The following is a 27,923-nucleotide window of genomic DNA, read 5'->3' on the forward strand; positions in this document are numbered from 1 at the left end:
TATCATATCAATCACTTTTTACTACCACTCCAAAAAAAAATTTCCCCTCAAATGCTGCGAAAAATGTCAAGCAATCACGTCATTGTAAAATAATTGTCCGCTAAAAATATGGTACATAAATTTATATTTTAATGGCTAATATGACAAGTGTTATATTAATTTGTAAATGTATAGTAAATATTATACGGATTGTTGTCCGATGATCGTCTACGTTTTAGTAATTAACACAAAAAGTATTATTTTTGGTGTGTGAGAAAGTTGTAATAAAAGTTGAATAATCCTATCAACACTCAAAATTATAGGATAAACAAGTTTTCATTATCATTATCTATTTATTTAGTAGTTGACATTTTATTATTTTAATTTTGCAATGTAATGAGATATAATAGATAGAAGGAAAAATAAAAATAAATACTGAAATAACATATTTAAATCATTTGACTATAAATAATTATTTCATTTCATTTTTTAATTTCTTCACAAAATGATACCAAAGCATAAGTGACGCGCTAAAAGCCTAAAATTTAGATTATTTTAGAAAGGTAATTATTAAATTCTTCAGAATTTGACAAAAGATAAATAAAAAGTCAAAAAAAAAAAAAGGATCATATTCTTTTCAAGGTAGGTTGTTTAATGAGTTACACGTGGCAAGAAAGCAGGCCATTAAAATAAAACATGGGAACGTCAGCAATTGATGTGGCCGTTCATATTGAGGTCAACTTAAAGTTTGAAACCTTTCTGTGGGCTTTGGTGTACCTTTTCTAAACGTGGAGATACCCATTCACCATGGGCCGTCTATGATGGGGTGCAAACTTTTTGCAAAGTGAATATATTTAAAGCAAATGCGACTGTTATAAATTCTTGTGACAGTCTGTATTTTAATGGCTATATACTAAGTATCACATGAATTATCCTCTTAATTTATAAATATAGTAAACGTAATTCAAATTACCGCTTAGTAATCCACATTTTAATAATAGCTAACATGAAAAATGTCACATTAGTTTGTAAAGAATTTATAGTAAAAGTTGTAATATCCCTAACGGGACTCAAAAGTAAATTCTCTAGCATTTTATGACATACTAAAGAACAATAATTTGGAGATGGAATATAGCAGTACAATTCTATAAATTTGGTAAGATTTTTATACTAATTGAAGTGAGGATCAAATCCTAAGGTTATATAGTTAGTCAGTAATGCCTTACACCTCATAACCATTCGGTGGTATCAAAATCTTCTCAATTACATGAATATAATGTTCTTTTCCTAGGCTTCAGAACACAGAGAAGAAGGCAAGTATTCCAACTTCATGTTTAAGAAAGTACACTTCTGATGGGTGCAATGCAAATGCAAATGTGAATTAAATTTGATTTCTATATCATGACAGTATTGTATCAACAGATGCAAGAGCTAATATTTCCAGTAATTTCTATTTCAACTACATATTTTCTTCTCTTTTCTGATAAAAATAAATGAAGACGAGTGTCGTCAAGTACACTGGTTGTATACAGAAGAAAACAGGATGTCTTGCTATGAATAACACTAATAAATAAAGAAAGTACCAAAAGGAGGAGGGAAGAATGTTTTGATATATACAAGAGATCCCCCTAAAAATTGTACTCTATAAATCAAGTCAGTCCCTAAACGAAGATGGAAGACTACCCAAAGCAAGCTGCCATAATTTATACACGATCTTAAGAGCACAGATTTCAGTGCGTTTGCAGAAAGCTTCTGCCCTTTAAAAGTACAGTTGTTTCTTTTGCACCAAGTCATCAACGCTAAGTGGGACAGCATTCAAACCTAAACAACATTTGTGACTGCAATACACCCCTTTCCAACAAATAAGCCCTTTAACAACCTGTCTCTGCTCTCTTACTAGGCTACAGCCTAGATCAAGCAAAATATGATGATGAAGAGGATGTATCAGCCAGAACCTGCAAGTGTAACAGAACTAATAATCAAAGACTCTAATATAAGGTAGAGTCTGTGGGAAAAGAATATCCTGTCCAAACTACCTCAAGTTGCTCCTCAGAAAATGAATTTTTCTGAATGTCCCATGTATCTGCATGCGTTCTCCGGAACTCTGCAATTGCTTTTGTGACTGTGGATTTCACAGGTGATGGCTCCCCACTAAAACGAGCCAGTAATGTAACATGCTCAGGCAGCCAACTGAAACAAACCAGTGAACACTTTTAACTCAAAACAGAAAATAATATCATTCTGAGGTGTAAGTAGAAGAAAATCAAAATCAAAATCAAAATCTTTTAGAATTCTCAACTACTGTCCCATTCCTCAAGCAAATCACCATACAAAATTTAAAGTCATGAGATGACTCCTGTAAGATCCTCATATTGGACAGCTAAAAGGCAAACAGTTTAAATATTAGAGCTTGGCAACAAAGACCAAGACTGGTTCAACTTCTCTCCAATCCCCTAACCTTAAGTCTGGTGTAGTTGACGGCTATAAGCAGAACATGTCACTACATTATGGTGTCAGTGTCTCATTTGTCAAATTGCCAAATCTTTAGGCAGAAGCAAACACTGAATATTAACACGTTAAACATTTCACCTACATCTTTTTTGTTTTTTGTTTTTGGGTGATACAACGTATCACTTTGTACATTTGATTTTTAAATATCTACCACTCCAAGTCCACTAACCTTAAGTCTGGTGTTGTTGATGGCTATGAGCAGAACATGTCACTACAGTCTGGTGTAGTGTCTCATTCATCAAATTTCCAATTCTTTAGGCAGAAGCAGAGGCTGAACTATTGACGTGTTAAAACATTTCTTTTTATATCTTCTTTTTTTTTTTTATTTGGGGGGGGGGGGGGGGGGGGGTGACATTTGATTTTAAATAAAATATCTATGCAATACAGTTGTATTTGACATGGGTACTTGATCCCCATACAGCAAATAAAATGGGACAAAACTATTAGATTGAAGAATGCCTTTTAGGTTCACATTACAAAATAGGAGCATCTCATCCATGCCAATACTTGCACTCATGTCATTTCATGTATGAAAATACTGAAGAATTAGAATAACGTCAAACATGCTGGAACTTCAAGTGTATATTTTTCAGCAAATATAAGAATTTCACTTTTGCTTGATGGTACTATAGTTGTTACTCTACCTCTTGATGAATAGAGCATACTGTATATGTGCATCTTGCCATGTATATATTCACTCATGCATGTATATGGAATTACGTTTGAATGGGAATTCAAATTGTATACATCCAATCGGCAAGCCTAAATTTCAACTTTATCCTTTCTGGTGTTGAAAGGGCCAGAAAAAGGTCCAAGTTAAGGCATATGAACGTTTTCGAGCTCATTTCTACAATAATAATAATAATAAATAAAATTCTAAACCTTTTTACATTTTGCACCATAGTAGATAAACTATCAAGGTCTCAAAGTCACACTTAGTTTCATAAATTACCAAAATGCCCCTAATTCCCTCAATGTTGACCAACACCTCTTCTGTCAAACAAGTCACACTTTTCAAAACTTCCTTTCCTAAGAACTTATTTTGTGAATATTAATGACACGTGATTATATATATCTGTGAATTCTTGCAATGTCAGCAATTCACAAAGTGATGAGAATTTCCTTTGTTTCACAATAATAAGGGTACCCAATGGATTTCTGATTCCTTGGATATTTTTTAATAAGTAATCGATATATCATTAAAAGCGTAAAGTGCAACCTAAGTACATAGGAAGTATACAAGAGAAATGCTTATCTAGAAGGAGAAAAATGAACAAGGATATCATTAAAACTAAGCACCAAAGGAGCTAAATACACATGTCCAAATAAAAAGAGAATAAAAGGACTTAAGCTCCTCCAACGTCCTCTCGCAATCCTTGAAATTTCGATCATTCCTTTCCCTCCAAAGGCACCATCTCACACACGACAACACTCTGAGTGCTACCACCAATCCACCAGCAAGCAAACAAATCAACAACTCGGCTAGGCATAATAACCCAAGGCAGCCCAAAGCGACTAAAAAAGCATTTCATAAGACACAAGCAACCTCACAATGGAGAAAAAGATGGTCTACATACTCCCCATTCCTCTTGCACATATAGCACCTATCGACCACAATGACATCCAAAGTTATACATAGTAAGGATCTTTCCCGGGGCCGCTGACCAAGCAAAAAAAACCACCCTCAAAGGAACTTTGGTCCGCCAAATACTCTTTCAAGGAAAAAGAATGCCACCATTACAGACAATGACACTGTAAAAGGATCTAACATTGAACATCACTTTGTTTGATGGAGCCTACCAAAACTTGTCTTCACATTCCTGTCTCACTCTATATGAATACAACAAATTTAAGAACCAAAAAAAGACATTCACCTCCCAATCGTGAGCCGCTCCAATAAAGCTTAAGTTCCACTGAAGGGAACTATTAGAAAGCTCCAAATGAATTGCTACGGAAGCATCCTTCACACAAGCAATACTATGTAAATCCATGAAAGCTTCCTTAAAGGCCTTCTCCCCACAACACACATCATGTCGGAATCTAATCTTACAGCCATCTCCCAGCTCAAACTTGGTATGACTAGAAAACATCATCCACCATCTCCTGATATTCTTCCATAACTCCAACCCATGCGGCCCAGGGAGTTCAATAGAACACCACGTACCCCACGAGCTACCAAATTTAGAATCCACAAGACGCTCTCCGCCATGCCCTTCTCTCTAGCACATAGCGCCACGACCATTTCCATAAAAGAGCATGATTAAACATCCTCAAGTTCCAAACCCCCAACCCTCCCTCCCTCAAAGATTGGAGAACATACATTGGGCCAACTAACCAAGTGAAATTTGAACTCTTCACCTATTTCACCCCATAAGAAATCTCGATAGAGCTTCTCTATGCAGTTTGAACACCAACGGGGAGGGGGAAAAGAGACATGAAGTACGTAGGTAAATTGGAAAGGGCTCTTGGAAATCAAGTTTGAATTCAAAGACAATGAACAAGCCGACACTTGATGATAAGGGTGCTTTTTAATAGTATAAAATTATCAAAATTGCTATTTTAATAGACACATATTGGGTTTAACAACATTGGACCTGCATCACATGACGCTAACTAAGTCCAACAGATTGGCAGCTTCATCAACCATACATAATGATGATGTTATAACAGACAGTTCTGCAAACACATTGTAAGATCAGTTTCTTATTTTAACAATAACACACCTGGGCATATCATAAGGGGCTGATAATACACAAGCTGCCAAAGCAAGTACAGGACCATGAATAGAGGCTACAGATTGACCTTCACTCCTTTTTCTGCATCAAATTAAGATCAGAATATAAAACAATAATTCAAAGAACTAGTTTAAAACTTAATATATGAGTAATCGAAAAATGTGGGAAGCACACTCAAAAATACACGGATACATACATGAATTCTACTCACGGATTAATTCCATGTGTCATACGAATGATCGTTAATATCATGAAGCATAAAAACGAGTAGTTAAAATCCCATGCAAGATACAGGCATGTTATATTTGATGTTGCTACGCACAAATGTTTCATATAAAATTTATATGCCAAAAGCTTGCACACCTGCACACTGATTCTAATGGTTGGTGCAATTAACTATCAAGGGAACATTTACACACTGTTCACTAAAAGTGAAGATTTGATAAATTGATTTGACAAAAAAATTCTGTTTATGTTGATCAACAGGAGTCAGAATATGGTGGAGGAGGACGGCGAAGTTACGTGGTGATTCCAGAAGGGAGCGATGGGAAGGGGTGGCTGGATGTTTGGGTGCAACTTCAAAAGTTGACAGCCTATCATGCAGAGCAACAGGCCGGCGGGACAGCTGCTAGAAGGAAAACTGCTATAGCACCGAAAGTTATAAGTCTACATCGGGAAGGTCAGTCATATGCAGCGGTGCTAGGAGGACAGATGCCGGCCGAAGTAGGGGTTCCAGCTGAAGGCAAGGGCAGTAGGGTCATTCGGACAGAGCCTGAAAAGGAAGTCTCTTTACTTGATGCCAGTGATCACGCAAAAGAAAGGGGAGTTACGTTTTCAAATCGGTTAATTGTTTCTATTATGGGAAACGACTTGAAGCACAGTATTGACGAGGCGAAAAATATGGAGGAATTGAAGTCTTTCCTTCAGCAGTTTAAGGAAGAAGCTGAGAGGTGGTTGAGCCTTTTGGAGTTAGGCTCTGGGAATGCAAAAACGGATTCAAGTGGGCTAGAAGAGGGGGGGCAAGGGAATAAGGCCCATGTTGAACAATTAAAACTCAAGGACCCTATGACCACAGACAAGCGTGAAGGTAAGCCCACGTGTGTCTATTCTAGGCTCTCTCCACGCAAGGTGACAACACAGTGGCAGCAAGTGACCCGGCAACCGCTGGCGCCAACTCCTCAGCCGAACAGGGTGGTGTTGACAGAGCAGGCTGTTCTTTCACCTGAAGGCGGGAAGGATGGGCTTGCTGGCAGGGTCGTGTTCCACGGGTTTGCCGGAAATGTGCACCGAAACATAGCACGTGACCCGGCAACCTCTGGCGTCAACTCTCCAGCCGGATAGGACGGCTCTGACAGAGCAGGAGATTCCTGCACCTGGCGGTGGGAAGGCCAGGCTTGCTAGTAGGGTCGAGTTCCCCGGTTTGGCCGAAAACATACACTGATACAAGGTCTGAGCAGGCAGAGGAGAGGAAAGAGGAAGCTTGTGTGGTGGAGGAGCTTGAAGTGGAGGAACCTAGCTGTGAGGGGGATCGGTCTACTGGTCTTGAGGCTGAAAACGGGGGACCGAGATTACTCAGCCTAGGCACAGGGGAAGAAATGAGCCGCGTGGTTGTGGAAAAAGTTATAGGAGAGCTGGGGATCACTGGAGGTGTTACCGAAGAACCCAAGGGGGAGAAAGAAAGTTTTTATCCGAAAATTTCAGACCCGGTGTTCCAGCTTGAGCCCAGTCAAAGGGTTGAACTCGTTGGGAGGAAGGAAGGGAGTTGGATGTATTGAGGGGGAGGAATTTTCTTATGCATGCAATCCTAGAGAGCCGGAGGGCTTAAAGGAGTTGTCCTCTGTTGTTGTCCGATCTGATTTCAGTTCTGAAATTGTAGAGGGTGGAGTAGCCGATGAATTGGAAGGTATTGACCCAATTTCGGTTATGCCTTTGGCAATGGAGATGGACAAGGACTCAAGTTCGAGTGTGTCTCCTAGATGGGTGATGGAGAGGGTGAAAGGTTACTACAAACTAGTAGGAGTGTCATGTGACCAATATGAAGATAAATTGTTGGCATTGTTTGAACTAATAGAAGCCAGGTGGGTCCAATCCTTGGCTGACTCTTTGGCTATGGTTACCACAGTTTCAGGAGTGAAAGGACAAAGGGAGATTAAGCGGCTAGATTGCTCCATTAACTATGATAAGAAAGGGGAGCAATCTAATAGAAGGAGAGGAAAGGGTAGGGGTGTGACGTGTGTTAATGAAGCTTAAAATACTATCTTGGAATATAAGGGGGATAAATGAGCTGGATAAAAGATTGCGTATTAAAGGGCTCATTAGAGATTGGAATGTTGATTTGGTGTGTTTGATGGAGACAAAAATGGAAGTCATTACTAGAGCAGTGGTTCGCAGTTTGTGGGGATGCCAATACGTGGATTGGTGTTATATGGAGACTAGTGGGGCGTCAGGTGGAATTCTGATTATGTGGGATAAGAGGGCTATGGAGAAGGTGGATGAATGTGTGGGACGGTATACCTTAGATGTTTCATTGCGTAATGCTGATGACAATTTTTTGTGGGAGTTTGGGGGTGTGTATGGGCCCAATGATGATGGGGAGAGGAGGGTGTTGTGGGATGAGATGGCTGGATTGATGAGTTGGTGGGAAAGACCGTGGTGCTTTGGGGGAGACTTCAATGCGGTGCGGTTTCCGAGTGAGCAGTCGGGAGCATGTGATTTTTCTGCAGTTATGGAAGACTTTTCAGAGTTCATACATGGGCAGAGTTTGGTAGATATTCCACTTCAAGGAGGGTAGTTTACTTGGTCCAATAACCGGGTATGGTCTAAAATTGATATGTTTTTGCTTTCTTCGGAGTGGGAAGAACATTACCTTGATGTGTCACAACGAAGATTGCCTAGACTTTTATCGAACCATTTTCCTTTGCTGCTGGATTGTGGAATGCAAAGAGAAGGAAAAAGACATTTTAAATTCGAAAACATGTGGCTCAAATCCGATGGTTTTGTGGAACAAGTGCAACGTTGGTGGGAGTCTTATGATTTCCAAGGCCTGCCGAGTTATGTGCTGGCGAATAAGTTGAAAGCTTTAAAGGCGGACTTGAAGAAGTGGAATGCGGAGGTTTTCGGTGATGTAGGGAAGAAGAAGAAGAAGAAGAAGGAGGAATTATTGGAAGGTATTAAAGAGTTGGAGTGTTTTGAGGAGTCTCGGGGGCTAGTGGAGGAGGAGCGGGTACAGAAGTCTGACATGATCAGGGAGTTGGAAAAAACACTCCTGTTTGAGGAGGTTAATTGGAGGCAAAAATCTCGGGCTTTGTGGCTGAAGGAAGGGGATAATAACACTAAATTCTTTCATAGGGTGGCAAATTCGCATCAGAGTTACAATCATGTGGGAGCTCTGAGGATTAATGGGGCTATGTCTACTGATCCGGTGGAGATTAAGGATCACATTGTAAATTATTATGACACTTTGTACACCAAACAGAGTTCGTGGAGGCCTAGAGTGGATGGAATTTCTTTCTCTCCATTGATGCGAATGAGTGTCTTTGGTTGGAACGTGTCTTTGAGGAGTAGGAGGTATGGGAGGTGGTGTGGGAGATGAACGGGGATAAGGCTCCGGGTCCAGATAGCTTTTTTATGGCTTTCTTTCAGAAATGTTGGGGGGTTCTCAAACAAAATATTATGGCGGTTTTCTCAGAATTTCATAATAGCTGCCGGTTTGAGAGGAGTTTGAATGCAACTTTTGTTTCCCTAATCCCTAAGAAGGCAGATGCGGTGGAGGTTAAGGACTTTAGGCCTATCAGTTTGGGTGGGAAGGGTCTACAAAATGATTTCTAAGGTCCTTGCTAACAGGCTCAAATCGGTGTTGGGGAAACTAATTTTGAGCTCTCAAAATGCTTTCATTGGTGGTCGACAAATCTTGGATTCAGTTCGTATAGCCAATGAATGCCTAGATAGCCAAATGCGGTCGAGGGAGGCGGGGTTATTATGCAAGCTGGATTTGGAGAAAGAATATGATCACGTGAACAGAGATTTCTTACTCTACATGCTTCAAAGGTGTGGGTTTGGGGAGAGGTGGAGGAAATAGATTAAATTTTGTGTTTCTACAGTAAAATTTTTCATTTTGGTTAATGGCGCGCCAACAGGTTTCTTTCAGAGCTCGTGGGGGATTAGGCAAGGTGATCCTTTTTCTCCTTTGCTGTTTGTGGTGGTAATGGAAGCGCTTAGTAGGACGTTGAATGAGTCTATGCTCCAAGGCTTGTTGTCTGGTTTCTCGGTGGGCATCAGGAATAATGAAGCTTTAGTGGTGAATCATTTGCTGTTTGCTGATGATACATTAATTTTTTGTGGAGTACAGGCCAAGCATGTTCGAAATTTGAGGTGTACCTTATTATGTTTTGAAGCGGTGTCAAGGTTGAGGATTAATTTAGGTAAATCCGAATTGGTCCCTATTGGCGAGGTGGATGAGGTGGAGTCTGGCACATATTCTGGGTTGTAGAATTGGGTCTCTGCCAATGACATATTTGGGTATGCCGTTGGGGGCGTCGTTTAAATCTCTTTCTATTTGGAATGTGGTTATTGAGAAGGTGGAGCGAAGGTTGGCTAGTTCGAAGAAGCTTTATTTATCCAAGGGTGGTAGGGTGATGTTGATTCACAGTACACTGTCCAGCATTCCTACTTATTACTTATCTCTGTTCCCTATTCCTGTGAGTGTAGCCAAGAAACTGGAGCGGCTTCAAAGGAAGTTTCTGTGGAGTGGTATGGGGGATGAGACTAAATTTCATTTAGTCAATTGGCATCGGGTTTGTTCTCCAATCAAGGCTGGTGGACTGGGAGTTCGTAATGTTATTAAGTTTAATCAAACCTTATTGGGGAAGTGGATGTGGAGGTTTTCTTAGGAACGTGATGCTTTGTGGAGATCGGTGATTGAGGTGAAGTATGGGAGTGTGAGGGGAGGTTGGAGTTCATTACCGGTGACGAGGTCTTATGGTGTGAGTGTTTGGAAGTTTATTCGAAGGGGGTGGGATAATGTAGCCAAGTACTTGCGTTTCGACGTGGGTGAGGGGTCTCATATTCGCTTTTGGCATGATTTATGGTGTGAGAACAGGCCTCTCAAGCTATGCTATCCAGCTTTGTACTCTATTGCTCGTTCTTCGGATGCTTGGGTGGTGGATAATTTGTCTGTGGTAGGAGGTGTGGCTCAATAGAATGTTCTCTTTACGCGCTATGCTTAGGATTGGGAGGTGGAGATGGTGATGTCCTTCTTTGAACAGTTATACTTTATTCGGATTCGGCATGGGGAGGTTGATAGGGTGGTGTGGAATCTTTCTAAGAAGAGGAATTTTGAAGTGAAGACTTTCTATATAGCTTTAGTTTGTCTTGAGGCGGCTTCTTTTCCTTGGAAGGGTATTTTGCGTGTTAAAGCTCTGAAGCAGGTGGCATTTTTTGTGTAGACAACAGCTTTAGGAAAGATTTTAACACATGACAATTTACGTAGGCGTAGTATTGTGGTGGTAGAGTGGTGTGTTATGTGTAAGAAGCATGGGGAATCCGTTAATCACCTTCTTCTTCATTGTGACATGGCTCGGATTGTTTGAAGTTCTTTTTATAGCTTGTTCAGGGTGGAGTGGGTTATGCCTCGTAGTGTTTTGGATTTGTTGAGTGGGTGGGGCACTTTGCTGGGTCGTGGTCCTGTTAACCGTGTTTGGAAACAGGTTCCTTTGTGTGTTTTGTGGGGCTTGTGGCGTGAGAAATACTAGGCTTTTTGAGGATATGGAGGTACCGGTTGGGGTTCTTTGTAGAAATATGTTTAATATGTTATATTTGTGGATGTCGGCGCATAGCCCGGGTAGTATGTCGTTTGCTGATTTTTTACTTTATTGTTCATTTATTTCCTCTGACTATAGGCACTTTTGTATACTTCCTGTATACTAGAGTTGCACCTCTTTGCGCTTTTTATTGAATTTTTACTTATAAAAAAAAAAAAAAAAAAAAAAAAAAAAAAAAAAAAAACAGGAGTCATTCTAATAAGAAAAGAATCTATAATGCATTGAGTATTTGAAACCAGAGAAGATTGAGTAAAAGAACAAGATTTTGGTAGAAGTATAATTACTCGTGGAACAGATGCTATCCCTGGTTTATCAATGCCTTCAAATCACCAACTTTTTTTTTTCTCTGGTTTCAATTTCCATGAAACAAGAGAACTTATATCTGAAAGCACGTAGATAGGAACTCATGGTACAGTACATGCATGCAAGTCCTAAGACTGAACACGTGAATGCTGAATGCATAATGCATTGTCCCCTTGTTGGAAAGATACATCAAGTAACTAACAACTAAAGGAATTCAGAAGCACAAAAGCTAACCTCTGCTTTATCTTCCTTTCAAGAAGATTTGCCACATTGTAAGCTCTATCACGGAAATCTCTAGCTAGGTCTTCATCCCCACCCTTCATTAAGCCCGCTAGAACTGTTGCAGCATGCTCTCTTACCTAAGCCAGAAATTAAACTACAATGTATAAGTTGAAAGTAACAAAACCCTATCTCTTGACCAAGGACTCTGATCTGTAACAAAAGCCAAAAATCTCTTCTTAAGAGCTAAATGACTTCAGGCCTTGTATTACTATTACAGGGATCTATGACTTCTGATCAAGAGTTTAGGTCCATGAGATCAATGTTACTAAAAATTAGCACATCCATCACCTGTGAAAATCCAAATACTTAAAATTCAGGAGAAACAAGGATAAATCACACCCATTATTTCACTTTACATTTCAATTAATTATTCACCCTGGAACTTGCCTCCACTTGGATGTCTATAAGTAGCTTCTCAGCAGTTCTCCAGATTTTTTGTTTCTCTGAACGTGAGAGAATGAAAGTGTGCCTGTCAGAAAAGAATTTGCACTTTTATTTGCATCTTCTTGTGAAAAATATTCAGCCTACATGCTAGAATTCACTTTATACAAGTGAAGATAACAAATTATGTAAACCACAAAAGGAAGAGGTAATTTAAAAAAATGAATTAAAAATAATAAATGTTCCTCTATAATGACAATGAATGAAGTGAGAATGCACGTGAATAAAATTAGACACTCTTGAAGTGAAATCAATTTGAATTGGATTCCAAATGTAATTAAAAACACGAAAAAACAAAAAGGCTAGTTCTCTAGAATCTGGCCTGACAAAAAAAAAACACTATAAGAAGTACCATACCTATGCATGAAAATTCGTAGATATGTCAACACTGCAGATCTCGTTCGCCAGTTAGAATCATTGGCTGAAGAAAGAATCACAGATACAACTTCTTGGAGATGGGGTTCCCAGAAAATTCTCCATCCTAGCAAATCAAAAGCTGCCTTGGCCAGTGCTGACAAATCCTTATTTAATGTTTCCTTCAGAAAACAAAAAATATTTCTCAGATATGGGATTTATGATACCCAATCAAATTGACATCATGATGCAAACAAAATATTGAAAAGAAAAAGAAAAAAAGAACAACTTGAGTAGGTTCATTAAATTTCTCCAAAGTATCGAAAAATGCGCTTTAAGATCATGTTAGACTTGGTTAAAGGATTCATACATGCTAAACATCAGAAAGTGCCATGTATTTTATATTCTGATTTGTATTCTGTAAATCACTACAGTCCAAATGCTTGTAACTAGTAAACATGGATAACTACCCCCTTAGCAGCAGAAAGTCTGTACATAAGGTTACCCATGAGGATGAAGAGCTTGTATAAGAACAAAAATTATACATGTACATTTTTTTTTTTTTTGATAAGTGTACATGTACTTTATTTTACTCAATGATACCCAGGAGGGAGAGGAAGCAGGGGGTAGTATCAACAGATCCAAGGGATAGTGGTTACTAGAAGTAAGAATCTCCATGCCACACAAAGTCAAAAAAAGAGATACGTGTCTAAATATCTCACACTAACAGTTCAGTGAAAATTCATTTCAGGGGACTTTTATGCTTTAGCATTGTCAATTTTGCTTCCACACCATACTTACCGAGTAATTTTACATGTTTATTGCCTGCAAATAGTTATAGTAACAGAGACGAGTAATTCTAGACGTCATACCCATATCCTCTTATGTCTAAAAATGATGAGACTTTTAAAATCACCATTTAATCAAAGTCCAATAGTGATCTATCATAAATCAAATTGTGATTTTAAAAGCTACATAATTTTTAGAGGGACATGGGTTTGACATCTAGAATTACTCGACAGAGACAGGGCATTGAAAAGAAAACTAAAGCATCTAATAGCACAACAAATCTGTCAAATCTAATAGCAAAAGAAATTCTCCACAATTTAGGATACAAATCTATCAATAACATGAAACTCCTGCTCATAACCGAACAATAATTATTTTTTTCTTGCATAATGTCAACTATCCACATTAGCAGCTCAAGAATAAATTGACAGGGATGGATACAGAAGCAGTAGGCATAACTAGTGAATTCTAGAACCAACAAGGAACCTCAAATGTTAAGTTTGTCAAGTAAAATGAATATAATCAAATTTGCACTTACATACCTGCAACGAAATTACAGGATAAAGAAGTCCCACAATTACATCCAGTAAAAATGAAGATCTTCCAGACTTCAAAGATGAGATGATAAAATGGAATAGCTACAAATGTCAGGAAATACAATTGATCAATTAAAGATTCTACAATTTAAAGAAGATTCCATGAGCACTAATTCTGAACACAGATACCGTTTCCATCCATTTGACATCATCCTGTGAATCACCATTCAAATGTCCATCTGGAACATTTAAATCTCTTGAAGTCTCCAAACTGACACAGTGGCTAGTGTTTTGAATATTCATCAACACTTGAGACGCTTGTTCTTTTAAAATTTTAATACAACTTTCCGTAAGTTGGTTATTCACATCATTCTTGCCTCCTTCGTGTGAATGATGACGATCAGATAACACATAAAGCCGAATGTTAGAGCATAACACAGAAAGGGTGACACCTATAGTTTCCCTTACCTGTCCCATACCAACAAAATCAAAAATCAAAACAATGCATCAAAAGATACAAGAAAAATAAGCTCCCAGGTTATTTGCAAAACAAGAATTGGGAAATAAAACTAAAAATTTTCCTTTTTAAACCAAGAACACCTACAGAAATTGTTCGCTTTCTTTCTTTTCTAGAAGAAGGTAAAAGATAATAAAGAAGAAATATTTTACCACTTTCCAGGATATCAGGGTAACTTTCTGAAAACATAGGAGGATCAAACACATAGTACTAATTTGAGAAATATCCACTTATCTCTTTTTATGCCTATCAACCATTACCTCAAATTCAAATTCTGGTTTATATTTGGTTCTGCTTTGGTTAGAAGATTAAGGAGGAAAGATAGATGGTATTACTCCATCCATGTAGTGCCTTTGCACATAAAGATCTAAAATTTTACACTGCAATTGTTGTATTCAAGATTTGTCTACCTATAAAAGTGTAATTAACTCTGGAACTAAAAAAATAAAGTGGCATACTGAAACAAAATTTAATAATAAAAGTTGGTGATATTTATTTTATATGTATATAAAGAGGAATGCTTACTTGGGCAGAGGAATGGCACATATTACCAAGAAGCTCCTCCAGAAGTTTATTGTGGATTTGTAATTCACCGACTTGCATTTTCTGTGGGGATATCTCTATAAGTGCAGCTGCTAGAAAAGCATAGCGCTTGGCTACTACAGTGGTAGCTACTTTTGGAGGTAAAGGTATTGCCAAACAATCTAGGATTTGTTGCCTTAGAAGAGGAACTCTTGTTCCATATCTCCCTTTTCCACTAACGGCATACCGTACACAAGCTGCCCACTCAGGAATGGACTCAACGGATTGTGCTAAAATGATATTCTGCAAGTGGACCATCATCCAGCTGTCCCATTGTCCTAAAATACCATTGGCATCAGAATGCAATATACCCGCAAATGCCTCAGCAGCAACACACTGCTTAGACTTCTCCTTGGCATTTGAAAACTCCTCCAATGTACTTTTAAGTGCCAATAAAACGGACATGCCACATTCCTGCACTAGCCGCTTGAAAATCCGTGCAAATTTTGAATAAAATGAATTACTTTCTAATAAAGAGATCCAACTAGGAGTACGTGGCCATGAAGCTGAAAAGTCAAAGTAGAAACGAGTAATGGATTTGTCTGCTTGGCTCTGAAGAATAGAATTTCCATTATTTCCTCTAGAAGATGTACTCTCAGCATCAGTGATTATATGAACAAGAGATAGACTATTCAAAGTCTCATTGAAAAATCCGTCTGCTTTAAAAATTCGAGTCAAAGCTCCTTCAAGGGATGATTTTGTACTTCCTTCTAAATCATCACAAAAGAAAGGCTGTGCATCAGCTGAAAATTTATAAGGTGATTCTTTTAACAGTGTATTTAGAGCCGAGATTGCAAGTATTCTTGTCTGAGGAAGACGGCATTTTAAATTCTTCAAGAAGTGACCTGAGAAGCCATAACCATGAAAACATATAAAAAGTTAAGACTACGACAGGTTGAAGAAGAAGAAAAACACTGCAAAAATTTGTGCTGACCAGCAGTATCACTCAAGATTTCTGAAGAGGAATTCAGATAATTCCTGGATGTCATAGCCAAGAGGAGCAGAACTCTATTTGCCATCAGATTATATCTGACAAAAGCAAGGACAAAATTAAGCCATATCTAAATGTCTGTACATATTCAGTGTAGGAGATTATGATCTCTACGAATATAGTGTGTCCACTAATTGATTGCTGTTTGCACAACACACAAAAACAGTTCATAACAAGATGTAGATTCAAACAACTCCAGCTTCCAAAAGAGGAAAAAGAAAAACTCAAAATTATTTTAAAGAAAGGGAAAAAAATTACACTTTGCCACCCCAAATTACCATCCCTTTTGCAACTACCAATTTCAATACTTAGCACCCCAAATTGAAGTTTGAGGGTTGCTTTACACCCTCCATTAATTTTAGTCATTAAATCAGAAGAAAAATTGCTCACATACGTGGCAGTGTTTTTTTTGGGGGGGGGGGTTAACAGGATTGGTGGCCTGACCTTCCTATTTACTTCAAATGGTGCTGGCACCTAAGACCAGGGCATGCTAGAGGATGGTCTGGACCCACTTGGGGTCCTCTTCAAGGAATGATGTGTTGTAACATGGGCTGAGGGAGGCCCACATGAGCGTGTGACCGAGGAAGTTGCAGGGTACAAGAGAGTGAATCGCATTGAAGGAGAGTCTGATCTCCATGAGGGAATGTTGTGGGACCACCCATGATGTGGCATAGGAGCTGGTGGGTCGGCATTGTGCCGAGATTACAATGCCTGCACACCGGCCAGGGAGCAAAGGAAGGAGGTTGTGTTGTTAATATTGTTGTTGTTGTTGGACATTTGACTTAAGCCGATTTCAACCAGCATGGAGGTGATCGTGCCGGCAGTTACAACCGCAAGGAGCCATGACTTCTCAGGAATGCAGTGGTGATTATTCTTCATGTCTCTCATTGAGAGAAAGCTTTAGACGAGGATGATGGGCTTGGTTTTATTATTACAATTGTTAAAACTATTGGGACAGCGACATGGCAAAACTAATTGGCAGAGTGGAGTTACAAGTGGTCAGTTCCTTCTGCATAGCTTGTATGATCCTCACAGGGGGCAGTTTGGTCATTTTGTGTATTTCAAATGCACGTGTGCTGCACATGAGTAATCCATCCGATTTAATGCCTAAAATTAACAGAGGCAAAATAACACTAAAACTTTGGCTTAAGGTAGTAAGTGCCGAAATTGGTAGTTTGGAAGTGTATTCACAAAAATGGTTGTAGTTTGGGTGGCAAAATGTAATTTTCTTCTTTTTAAAGAAAAAAAAAATCAAATATTACCGCCAATGCAAGCTGCTAGAGTCAGAACCCAAGGAAATAATCTGTGAAACCAGATTTGCAGAATCTGTTCCATTTATACGATAATCTGATGTCCTGAAAATGCTTCTAGATACTCCAGCAAATTGGATGTTGTATGTGACAAAAAGCTGTTGGAACCCAGATGTTAGCATTAAATAACAAGAAACTCACAGCTACGGACTGTCAATCATCTGATGGGGATTTTTTACCTCAATGATTGCTTTCTGGGCTTTTAGTGATTCATGATGGGAGCTTCAAGTAGAAAAAAAAAATTACCATACATAAATCTTCAATGAAAACCAATGTATAACACAACAAGGTAATTTGTGAAGTTTTTAAACCAAAAGGCAAAGGTTACCTCAAAAGAATCCCAAGGATAAATGAAGAGAATGACTTTGAATCCTGGAATGCCAAAAGGTATATCAGAAAAAATTTACTTTCCAAAATCTTTTTTGAGCATATATGGTCCCGAATGACTACCGTTGACAAATGCCTGAGAACTGTTTTTGAGGTAAGGATTGCACAAGAACCTAGAACTGCATGTTCAGGTGAGTTGAGGTCCCGTAAGTTCTCACTAAGAGAGAAAACACACTTTGAAATCATAGATGGCCATCTCTTGATCATCTTCAACAAAGATTTGCTAGCGAGTCTGCACACCATGTCAACATTTTAAATTAGATATAATGCAGTGCTACTGGAAAAACCTAGAAAACATAAAGCATGACTTGATAAAGAACCAATAACATAGAACTAGAGCTCAACAGAAGACCTATTTTTAGTTTAACATTAATGTCCATAAAACATGTTTAACAAAACAAAGATATGATAAAGAAGTTGACCACTTTCCAGGAAAAATCTTCGCTGTCCCACCACCTAAAATTAGAGAAACTTATAGCCCCTCTTGAATCTTCATTCATCAAGAGTTTTAAGGTCCCAACAATTGAGTAGACCTTCTATTGCTGCTGCAATAAGGAAGTGATGCAGTTATAGAATAAGATTTGAACCACTACCATGTGCTAGATTTCCAATTTTAGCAATTATGGAGTTCATTGGTGTCCCACATGAGACGTTTGATGGAGACAGAGGTTTCATGGTTTTAAAGGTATTGGCTCAGAAAAGGGGGGGGGCAAAAAAAAAAAAAAGAAGTTAAAAACTCATCTAAATTACATGTTTTTTTTTTAAGGAAATAAACCCTCTAAAATTAATTTAGTTACTCCCCAAAAAGTTCTTTTTTAGTTTTGTCCTCCCCCCCACCTGAAATTCTAGTTCCGCCCCTGTATTGGCCAAAGAAGTATGATTAAACAGTTTAATTTGAGTCAATGGTTTAGTTTCTGCAAATCCTAGGCAAAATAATGCTTTTAGTCTATTCAGGATAAGTAGTAAAGCTAGGTTAGGGTATCTAAAGCTTCTAAGATTCTTAGAAGTGTTTCTTAAATTTTAAGTTAGTCTATTGGGTTTTATTGGGCAGTTTCCAAATTGGATGTTGTGAGAGTCTTAATCCCAATAGAACGGGTAGAAGTTCAAGAGTCTAAATGAATGTCACATTGAACTCAAACAAAATCAGACTTCGATTTATGGAATTTTGAGTATTCCTCTTTATTGAAGGCATGGTTTCTAAATGTTTTTTTCATCACTGTGCCAATGCCTCCCATTTCATTTTTTTATTTTTTTTTGAATAATTCATTTCATTGAAAAGCGCATAGGGGCGCAACCCTAGTACACATGATGTATACAAAGAAAGTCCCCCTTTCATGCTAAAAGAAAAACAAAAATCCACAAATTCAAAAAAGTTAAAAAATTGAGAGATATTATGCGCCACAGTCCAGCTAAAAAGAAATTTGACAAGGTTATTCTTGAGCTCTTCCCTTGTCTTCTCACAATCTTCAAAACATCTAGCATTTGCTCTCTCCATAGACTCCACATTAAGCACAGCGGTGCCATCCTGCACATATCTAAAACTAAACGTCCACCCACCTGACCCTGCCAACAATCTAACACCTAGACCACCCTGGCAGGCATCACCCAATGGACTCCGAATAGGGTAAAAATCGCACTCCACAAGTCTCTTGCCACTTCACAACAGAGTAAAAGATGATCAATAGATTCCTCACCACTCTTACACATGCAACAACATTCCACCACTAATACTCCTATCTTTTTCAGATTATCCAATGTCAAAATCTTCCCATGAGTTGTCGTCCACAAAAAAAAAAAAAAAAAAAAAAAAACTCACTCGCAAAAGGAACTTTAACTTTCCAAACACTCCTCCAAGGAAAAGAACCCCCCCGAGGTAGATAACTCATGAAAAACAACCTTACCTCAAATTTCTTCCTCTTTTAAGGAATCCACCAAATACAATCATCACTACCTTGTCTCCATCGGATTGAATATAACACACCAAAAACTGCAAGCACCAAATCTACCTCCTAATCTTGTACCAATCTGACAAATGACACATTCCACTGAAGAATGCCATTGGAAGACATCATATTGTCCACAACCCACGCATCCTTACGACAAGCAATACTAAATAACACCGGAAAAGCTTCCTTCAATGGTTGATCCCCAAACCAAGGGTGCACATTACATACATACTTGTTTGTAGTATACAGTCACTTTTTTTTTTTTTTAATAAGTAAAAATTCGAGTACAGTCACTTTATTGCACTCAAATACAATGAGATGTACCTCTAAGACAGTTTGATCATGCGGCAAGGAGTAGATTAGGGGACTCACCTGCGAACTGTTGCATAGTTATGCAAACAAAGCTTTAGAAGATCATCCAGTAAAAGAATCATATGATTTGATGGATGGAAGTTCCCAGTTGCACAAAATTTATTATAGGATGACTTTAAAGATCTCCACATGCTGTGCAGGTATGCCTTGTCAATAAGGTTCCACCTTGGCCTAAATGGACAGACATATTCAAGAATTAATTAGCCATGATATAGATGCATAGTCAATGTTAAATCACTATTATTCCAGAAGCTTAAGTTGATAAGAAATGATAAATTTAATCATTTAATTAATATTCTAACACCCCTCCCTTAAAAGTGTGGACCCAAATTATCATTTAGTAAATGAGGCCCAACACGTAGAATATTTAATTGAAACGGGAGGTGAATGATGAAAACAAAGTTCAAACTCAAGACCTTTACTTTGATACCATAATAAATCATTATTTATTCCAAAAACTTAAGCTGATAGGAAAGGGTAAATTTAATTATTTAATTAATATTCCAGCAGTAACGTGATTAAGGGTGACCAAGTGTCTTATTCATTACCTTCTCTTTCCTTTAGAATGCGATGACACAATAAAATTTATTGGAGGTTCTGTTATGGACGCAGACTCCAAATTCCAAGCCTCCCCAAACCACTCATCATACCAAAACCTTCCTGTGACAGACATACAAAAGAAAAAAATTAAGGTTATACAGGAAATAGAGGGGGAAAGGAGTAGGATGATACTTTAAGTAGCTCAAAAATTTCAATATATTCAGTTCATCCAGATGCAGTGTCCATTACCGTAGTTTACTAAAGCATCCATAATATGAATAACAAGTGTCAATAGGATGCTGTCGTCTGATTTTTCCTCTAATAAGTATCTGCTCAGTTAAAAAGAAAAAGATCAATGAGATTGAGAACAACCCAAATCGAAGGAAGGATATGCAGATACTGAAATTCAAGCATTACTTGCAGGCAGCATGTATGACCTCAGCGGCTTTTTCCCGCAATTCACTGCTGCCAATATGCAAACCTGTAGCTCCAGCTATTAAGAAAGGAGCATGATCTGGATCTTCAACCATGCCATTCCTGGAGGATGGATTGAAATCAGGCAAGCAAGACAAAACACCTTGCAATGAAGAATCAACTCGTAAAAGAGTCACTTTCAAGTGCTCTTTGTTGTCCCCTGGATGAAAAATTGCAGCCACTGTCAGATAATGAAATACATATATGTACACATACAAGGGAACTTCTCGATATAGAAATATGTCATTAATGTCAAGAAACGTACACTTATATTGGAAATTGGCACTCACAGCAGAATACATTGTAAAATATTTTAATGAATTGAGTAAGAACAAAATCAAGATTTAAAGAGATTTTCTCAGAAATCAAGATCCCAATAACTACCAGGCTTCTAACTAAAAAAAAGGTAACCTCCCTAAAATGAGAAATTCATTCGCTACTACATCTCTCCCGAATAAGGGCAAAACTACACAAGGATGAACATGTTAATGACCTGGCTCAGAATGGATTCCAGCTTGGCATATTCTATAAAGATCATCCAAAGCTGATTGAAGATGAAGATCCAAAAGTTCATTTGCAAATTGGACTTCTTCAGAACTCGGAATATGCCACTTGGGGGGCATCACTGGTTCATCCTCAGAATAATCTTTTGTGCTGATCCATTTGTCCAGTGCAGTTGCGTCAGGGTGACACAAAATGCACCTAGCAATCCAGAACTTTGCATTACTTATTTGCAAATAGAGATTGAAAAGGCAAGAAGAGTTTAAATACAAATATGTTTGTATTTCAAGTAAAGCGATTACATACTTGTACAGATCAGTAGGATAGTAGTGTGTCAGGCTTCTAAGGAGTGATCGAAGAAGATGACCACCAGCTTTATTGACCTGTCATATGACCAAAAACTTTACAAAAGAAAGAAATATTTAATGAAACCAATGAATCATCAGACAGTTAAGACGGTATTTTCAGTAGGAACCCCATTTAGACACAATTGTAGGTTACTACAGAGGATTCTCAATACGCAGATAAATCAGTTAACCACAGGCCATTAAAAGACCTTCCAAGATGGTGAGTCAAAACAGGAAACGATAGCTTCTTTAAATTGATCCTTGCAACGTAGAAGTGCAGGACCTCCATAACTGATGGCGATTGATAGTACTTTCAATTGATAATTAATTGTTGTTTCAAGAGCTGGAGAAAGTGCCGGTTTCGCCTGAAAACAAAATCATTAAACTTTCACAAAAAGAATCTAGTTGCAACATAGAAACATCTAATAAAAAACCACAGCATAAATACCTTTATTGAAATTAAGGCATTGGAAATTTTGCCTTCACTAAATCCCAGAAGCAGTGTATCTTCCAAGGAGGATATAACAGACAACAAGAGTGGCTCAATAAGGTGATTAACCGCCTCTTCTCGGTTCGAATGGATGCATGCGCAGCAAAGCAGTCCAACTTCTTCAACTGCCCCAGGAAGAGTATTGGTCCTGACAAACTCGGAAATTTTCCTCAAAGCCTGTTTTTTTTTTTTTAGGAAAAGTACATACCAATATCTTAGACCAGCCGCTTAAGAACATAAAAAACCATCAGACCTAAGTGAATAAATAATAAAGTCAACAACCAATACCTGATCATAAAGTGATTTTGAAAGTTTCCCAAGCAAGATTTCAAGCATAATATAGTAGTAAGAACTGTACTGGACCAGAAAAGTTCCTGAAGTTTCTGGTGAATATAGGCCTTCATTCCTGTGGTACCAGTAACCAGTTATTCCAACTTTAAGTTCAAATAGAGAAGCTATTGATAAATTTAATCCAATATGATTAAATTGATTATTATAAAGGAAAAAGAATACATGCAAGACATGTAGAGATGAGGACTGAAGGCCATTACTTACAGAACACTGCTAGGTTCCAAGTATAGAAGCAAGGAAAATAAGCGAGATAAGAACTCATCCAGCCATTGAGAAAAGCGGATTGGCATGAATAACAACCCATTTGTATTATCATCTAAAGAAGCCAACTGCAGTTAAAAGCAGATTAGCGCTACTGTTATTAAAGAACCCAACTGCAGTAGGGGCATATGAGCCATGTCCGCTTGAATGTTAGGGGATTGTGTGCTTACATTGGAAAATATGGAACTAATTAATTGCATGGTTGCCAAGGTTTTAGGAGGATCATTGGCATCCATACCAAGTAATGCATTGGATAATGAAACCCTCAGAAGATCAATGAACACATTACCACCACCAAGATGAACAGGTTTTACTGAGTAAGGTGATAGGGTTGTGAGAAGTAGTGAACGCCCAACATATGCCATGGACATCACAGCAATTTCCAATTGGTGGGTGGCAGTCATCTGACTAGACACAAAATAAGGTAAAAGAGGTTAATTTGAAGAAACAAGGAATAGGAAAAACTCAAAGGAGCGTAATCTGTTAGTAATAGATGCTTTCAAAGACGAGGAGGTATTTTTCTAAGGGAAAACCATATATACTATTAATACAAATTTTCAGTGCGTTTTAGCATGTAACCCTACTGACCGTCTCCAAGGCCATATAATATCGAGATGCTACAAAAGGAAGAACCAAGGAAGGCTCCACATAGGACAGAATAGAAATTGCAGCCACAACCGTGTCAGAAAGATCTTCATCCTTGCTATATTGACCACGGTCAATTAACTTGAGCACCACATTCACAAAGAAAGTCCTCTCTGATCTTCCCAGACGCAGTTCGACAGGTCTACCGTTATTTGTGTTCCTATAATAACAGTAATTTAGTAGACATGGCAAAACATCACAATTCTGTGTAGAACATATCTAACATAATGATGCAGACAAATTCTTACTGTTGTTCATGTTTTAGGCGTTTCTTGAATTGAGTGACCAAATGTAGCAAAACACGCTCCAATGAATAAGTCCATCGACCATCATTAGAAGGATGGTAATATCTATGATCACAGACACCAGAAACAACTGATGAACAGAATAATATATATTTACATGCTTTGGAAAGGAAAATAATAAAAGCATTAAAACATTGGTCAACAAACTGTTCCAAAAGGTTGACAAATTTCTCAAGGTGCTCTTGTGCTGAACTATGAGGTTTTAGTAGATATACCTGCAATTGCAATTATGGAAATATTGGATCAAATATCTAAGGAAACACCCTAATGGGTATTCCTTGATGAAAACAACTAATTCTATGCCATGTTATATCAGCCTTACAATTGATTTTGCAATAGCCTTCACTAGGGTACCCGTTTTGTTGGAGAATAAGAACCTTATGTTTTGGGGAACATCCAGAGGAAATGGGTATGATTCACATCCATTTGCCACTGGAACCTGCAATTACCAATTAAAGCATGAAATTTGTTATGGAAATCCAAATGGCAATACAAAACTGAGTAATACATAGAATAAGTATACAATGTAAGTTACTGCTTCCAAAAAAAGGACAGAAAGAAAGAAAGAAGAAAGAGCTCAAGAGCAAACAGAAAGCATTTCACTAAAATCATATTCAACTACATAATGAAAGCCAGTGATATACTTATCGAAAGCCAGTGGTTCACATTGAAAGGCACAAAACAATTTAGTAATATTGGTTAACTTGTCTAGCTATAATCACAAGTCCCATTGATATATAAATATACATCCCCCAGGGCTCAACCTTGGACAGGCAGTGGAAACTACCAAGCTGGAGTACCGTAGGGGCAGAGCTAATTTTCGGTAGAGAGGTGAAAATTATCCTTCTACTTTCGTTCTGACAAAGCTTCAGGTAGAAGCAAATCATATTCAACTACATAACTCAAAAACCAGTCACCAATCATCTAATCTATACCAATACAGATCAACATTACTTCCATACGCTCACCTTAAACATATTTAAGTATCTAATGAAAAGTGTGGGCAAGAAACACTCCCAATCGATAAAGTTGCAATTCTTTACAACACGAGCTATCACACCAGCCCATTGACAGTTCCAGAAGTGGCAATTTGGTATCGAGTCCCATAGGTCTACACACTCTTTAATCCTACCACTGTCATGCAAAGAATAGGAAGTTAATTTGCCACGATAAGTCACATCAGAAACCATAAAGAATGAGAGCTTTATTTTTTCTTCTTACCATGAATAGAAGTCCTGGTTGTCCAAATTTGTAGGAAGAAACAGTCTCAGAAATCCAGATCCTTCAAAGGCTGAATTATGCCATGGATTTTCCACTAAAGGTCTGCAAGTTTGTTTCATTAAATGGAAAGCAAAATAGAGCAACTAATGAACCATAACTATGTCACCCATCCAACAATTCTATTCAACTATGATATTTGACAGTCCACATCTTATCATTCCTATGAAGACTAACAACTTACAAAGAGAGGGTAGCAGGACCAAGGAAAGATCAAGCCTGAAATGACCATGGCCTCTTTATTTATGTGAAAGCTAATTATAACTTTTTTCATCGTTTTAAGATTACCAAAAAAAGATTCAGAGATCGGCATAATATCATGGGGAGGTGTATGTGTTTGTGTGGTCAATATCCCAAAACAAAATTAATGCTAAAAAGTAAAGGTCCACTAAAAAAAATTGATAACTCTAGATATACACCAGATCTAACACGAAACAGGTGAAATGACTAACATGAATTAGAATTATCAAAGGATCATACTGATGGATGGAAAATAATAAAAAAAAAAAAAAAATAGCATTACTGATCTCAGAGAGATGTACAAAGTTGACAAAGCCTCATAGCAGGTACCTAAACTCAGACCATATGTCCAAGGCAGAACCTGGTGGGAAGAATCTCCTGCAGGATTGAACAAGACAAGTAAGAGTCTCAAAATGTCGTTGTTTTAGTATCGCTCCTTCTGGACCTGTATTCCTGCCACATGTATGTAATCTAAAGTCAACAGCATATAAAGTTTTCGAAAGTAAGAAGTGCAAGACAGAAAATACAGTATCGTGACATATACACAAGCATGTGCACGCACAAATACACACAAAGACACACACACACACACACACATATATAGATAGATAGAACTACTATAACCTTGACTTTTTACCATGAATCATTGGTTTCAAAGTTTAGAAACATTGCACATTTTAAAAGCACAAGAGGATGCATTCATGATTGAGAATGTAAATGGCAATTGCATCAATCTATGTCCACAAATGTAATACATTCAAAAGATGTCTACATAAACCACACCTGGTGAAATGTGTGCTAATCAGAGTATCATAAAAAGGCCGCCACGGAACTCTCAATGACAATTTCTTGTGATACTTATTGATTAATCTGAGTAATGTTTTTCCCCATTTAACCTGATCAACAAAGACGAAACCATAATTTAGAAAACCAAAAAACAAAACACAGTAAACATGGACAAGAAGAACTTTCTCCTTTTTTAAAAAATAATTTGTTACCTGAGCATAAAGGTTGTTTTGTGATACGTGAAACAATTCTAAACCAATTTTGACGAGGGTACCTACATCTTCCAAAGCCACTTCACTTTCAGCATCTATGAAACTGCATCACAGACAAATAACTTATATTGCATTCCTGTCATCAACCCCATATAGTGGGGATAAGGTGTGAATGACCTACACAGCATCCACTTCATCAAAGAGTTATTTAATTGCTAGCTACCAGTGATAGAAGACCAACATAAGTAAATAAGAATCAAGCATGACGTTCCCCCACTTTAACCCCTCCCCCTTTGTATTGATTAGAACCAAAAAAAAAAACGGATAAAGCATGACCATAAACAAACCAGAAGCAGAATTTTGAAACTATTTCTGAACATGACTTGATCAATTGAGCGATGATGATGACAACGGTGTATGTGTGTGAGCTACTTCCTTTGGCACCAATGTACAGTGAACGGCCGTGATTTGTATGTCTATATTCATGTTTATACAACCATAAATTGTATCATACGAGCATCATCTGAAAATATGGATCTGAATAAGAAAATTAAGAATGATAATAAGTGAAAGAGAAATATAGGAACAATACCACTTTCAAATGTATTAGTGCATGAAGTCTTATACCAAGTAACAGACACCTCCTAGTTCCCAAAGTTCACAACCGTTTTGTGAGTAGAGTTCTGAACTGGGGTTCCTCACAATTATGATAAAAGTATCACATGCTAGCTTCTTCCATGTGAAGTTGATATAACCATCAAGACTGGTGAAGGTTCATTGCGTAGTGATAATATTTAGATGATTTGGATCATGAATTTACACGTCACACTAAACTACACTCTTCATGTTGCTATTAACCCGTTGCATCACTGCTGCACATGCCACTTCGCTATTTTATTCATAAATCTCTATTATCGGTCTTCTTCTTCTTCTTTTTTGTTCTTCTTTCTTTTCCTAATGGGTAAGTATTTTCCCTCTTTATAAGCATGCATCAGCTGATAAGACGATTCAATATAGTCTATATTACCCAAAATCAAAAGGGAATGCGAAATGGCAATCAATTCAAAAGGCTAAGTAAAACCAACCCAGAATTGGCAACGGAATGCAAAATTCATGACAATTAAAAAAGTAGAGAACTTTTTAAAGAATTCAACAGACATGAGATAGTAAGATTAGAACACTGAGAGAACTGACAGTTTGATGACAGGTATCCAAGCGAGAGTGGAGTAAACGGAATCAGGATCATCGGGTCGATGCAGCTCCTTGACTGTCCTGACGACCCGAGCAAAGGATCCCTTCTCTCTCTTGGTTTCCTCAGCAACATGGGGTGGCAGCCAAGCATTGTAGAGATGCATTTCGCCACCACCACAAGATTCGAACCAATACAAAAACACCCACACGCACCCACACAACCAGAAGAAAAATGAATTTTATGGCAAGAGGACTTGGGTTGACATCCCTTGTCCAAGTCCAAGCGTAGTCTTGTCTTCACTCTCCTTTTTTTTGGCCCTTTATTTCCTTTTGTTCCAGCGAGGATCACACTCAGCATGTTGTGTTTTCCCTACTGCTTTGTCACGCTGGGAGGAAAAGAGAATCGCGTTCACAAGCCCAACCATTACTTTCCAAAAGAGAGAAGAAA

At 38.0% G+C, this 27,923-nt stretch overlaps 1 protein-coding gene across 3 annotated transcripts; it reads right to left on the reverse strand.

Annotated features, from left to right (window-relative positions):
* Positions 1-1,416: 1,416 nt before the first annotated feature.
* LOC133874835 (proteasome activator subunit 4-like) lies at positions 1,417-27,890 on the reverse strand. 3 transcript variants are annotated; one of them, XM_062312712.1, is made up of 35 exons: positions 27,479-27,886; positions 26,285-26,387; positions 26,070-26,182; positions 25,617-25,739; positions 24,990-25,091; positions 24,737-24,902; positions 24,091-24,207; positions 23,916-23,983; positions 23,712-23,813; positions 23,407-23,623; positions 22,989-23,222; positions 22,762-22,886; positions 22,495-22,612; positions 22,165-22,383; positions 21,926-22,081; positions 21,676-21,752; positions 21,362-21,570; positions 20,812-21,028; positions 20,644-20,723; positions 20,403-20,514; positions 19,855-20,025; positions 17,600-17,768; positions 17,478-17,521; positions 17,329-17,371; positions 17,102-17,247; positions 15,783-15,877; positions 14,792-15,693; positions 13,939-14,217; positions 13,756-13,851; positions 12,428-12,606; positions 12,005-12,098; positions 11,582-11,706; positions 5,214-5,306; positions 2,016-2,169; positions 1,417-1,934 (listed from the first exon to the last, which is right to left on the reverse strand). In XM_062312712.1, exons 1-35 carry the CDS (start codon positions 27,637-27,639, stop codon positions 1,893-1,895), a joined length of 5,451 nt encoding a protein of 1,816 aa, XP_062168696.1. In that variant the 5' UTR covers positions 27,640-27,886; the 3' UTR covers positions 1,417-1,892. The 3 variants fall into 3 exon arrangements, with proteins under 3 accessions (XP_062168696.1, XP_062168697.1, XP_062168698.1); XM_062312713.1 differs by having other exon boundaries at positions 12,017-12,098; positions 27,479-27,885; XM_062312714.1 differs by lacking the exons at positions 1,417-1,934; positions 2,016-2,169; positions 5,214-5,306 and having other exon boundaries at positions 11,986-12,098; positions 27,479-27,890.
* Between the last annotated feature and the right edge of the window lie 33 nt (positions 27,891-27,923).

Source organism: Alnus glutinosa, chromosome 8 (genome assembly GCF_958979055.1).
Source record: "Alnus glutinosa chromosome 8, dhAlnGlut1.1, whole genome shotgun sequence".
NCBI classification, from domain to species: Eukaryota; Viridiplantae; Streptophyta; class Magnoliopsida; order Fagales; family Betulaceae; genus Alnus; species Alnus glutinosa.

Excerpts from the sequence above, each read along its gene's own strand:
- LOC133874835 (XM_062312712.1), bottom strand. The coding sequence starts at position 27,639 with ATGCATCTCTACAATGCTTGGCTGCCACCCCATGTTGCTGAGGAAACC. Across the intron at positions 23,814-23,915 it reads TTTGTCAACCTTTTGGAACA|ATATTACCATCCTTCTAATG; the intron begins GTTTGTTGACCA and ends CTGTGATCATAG. Across the intron at positions 17,769-19,854 it reads AACTATGCAACAGTTCGCAG|ACTCGCTAGCAAATCTTTGT; the intron begins GTGAGTCCCCTA and ends CATGGTGTGCAG.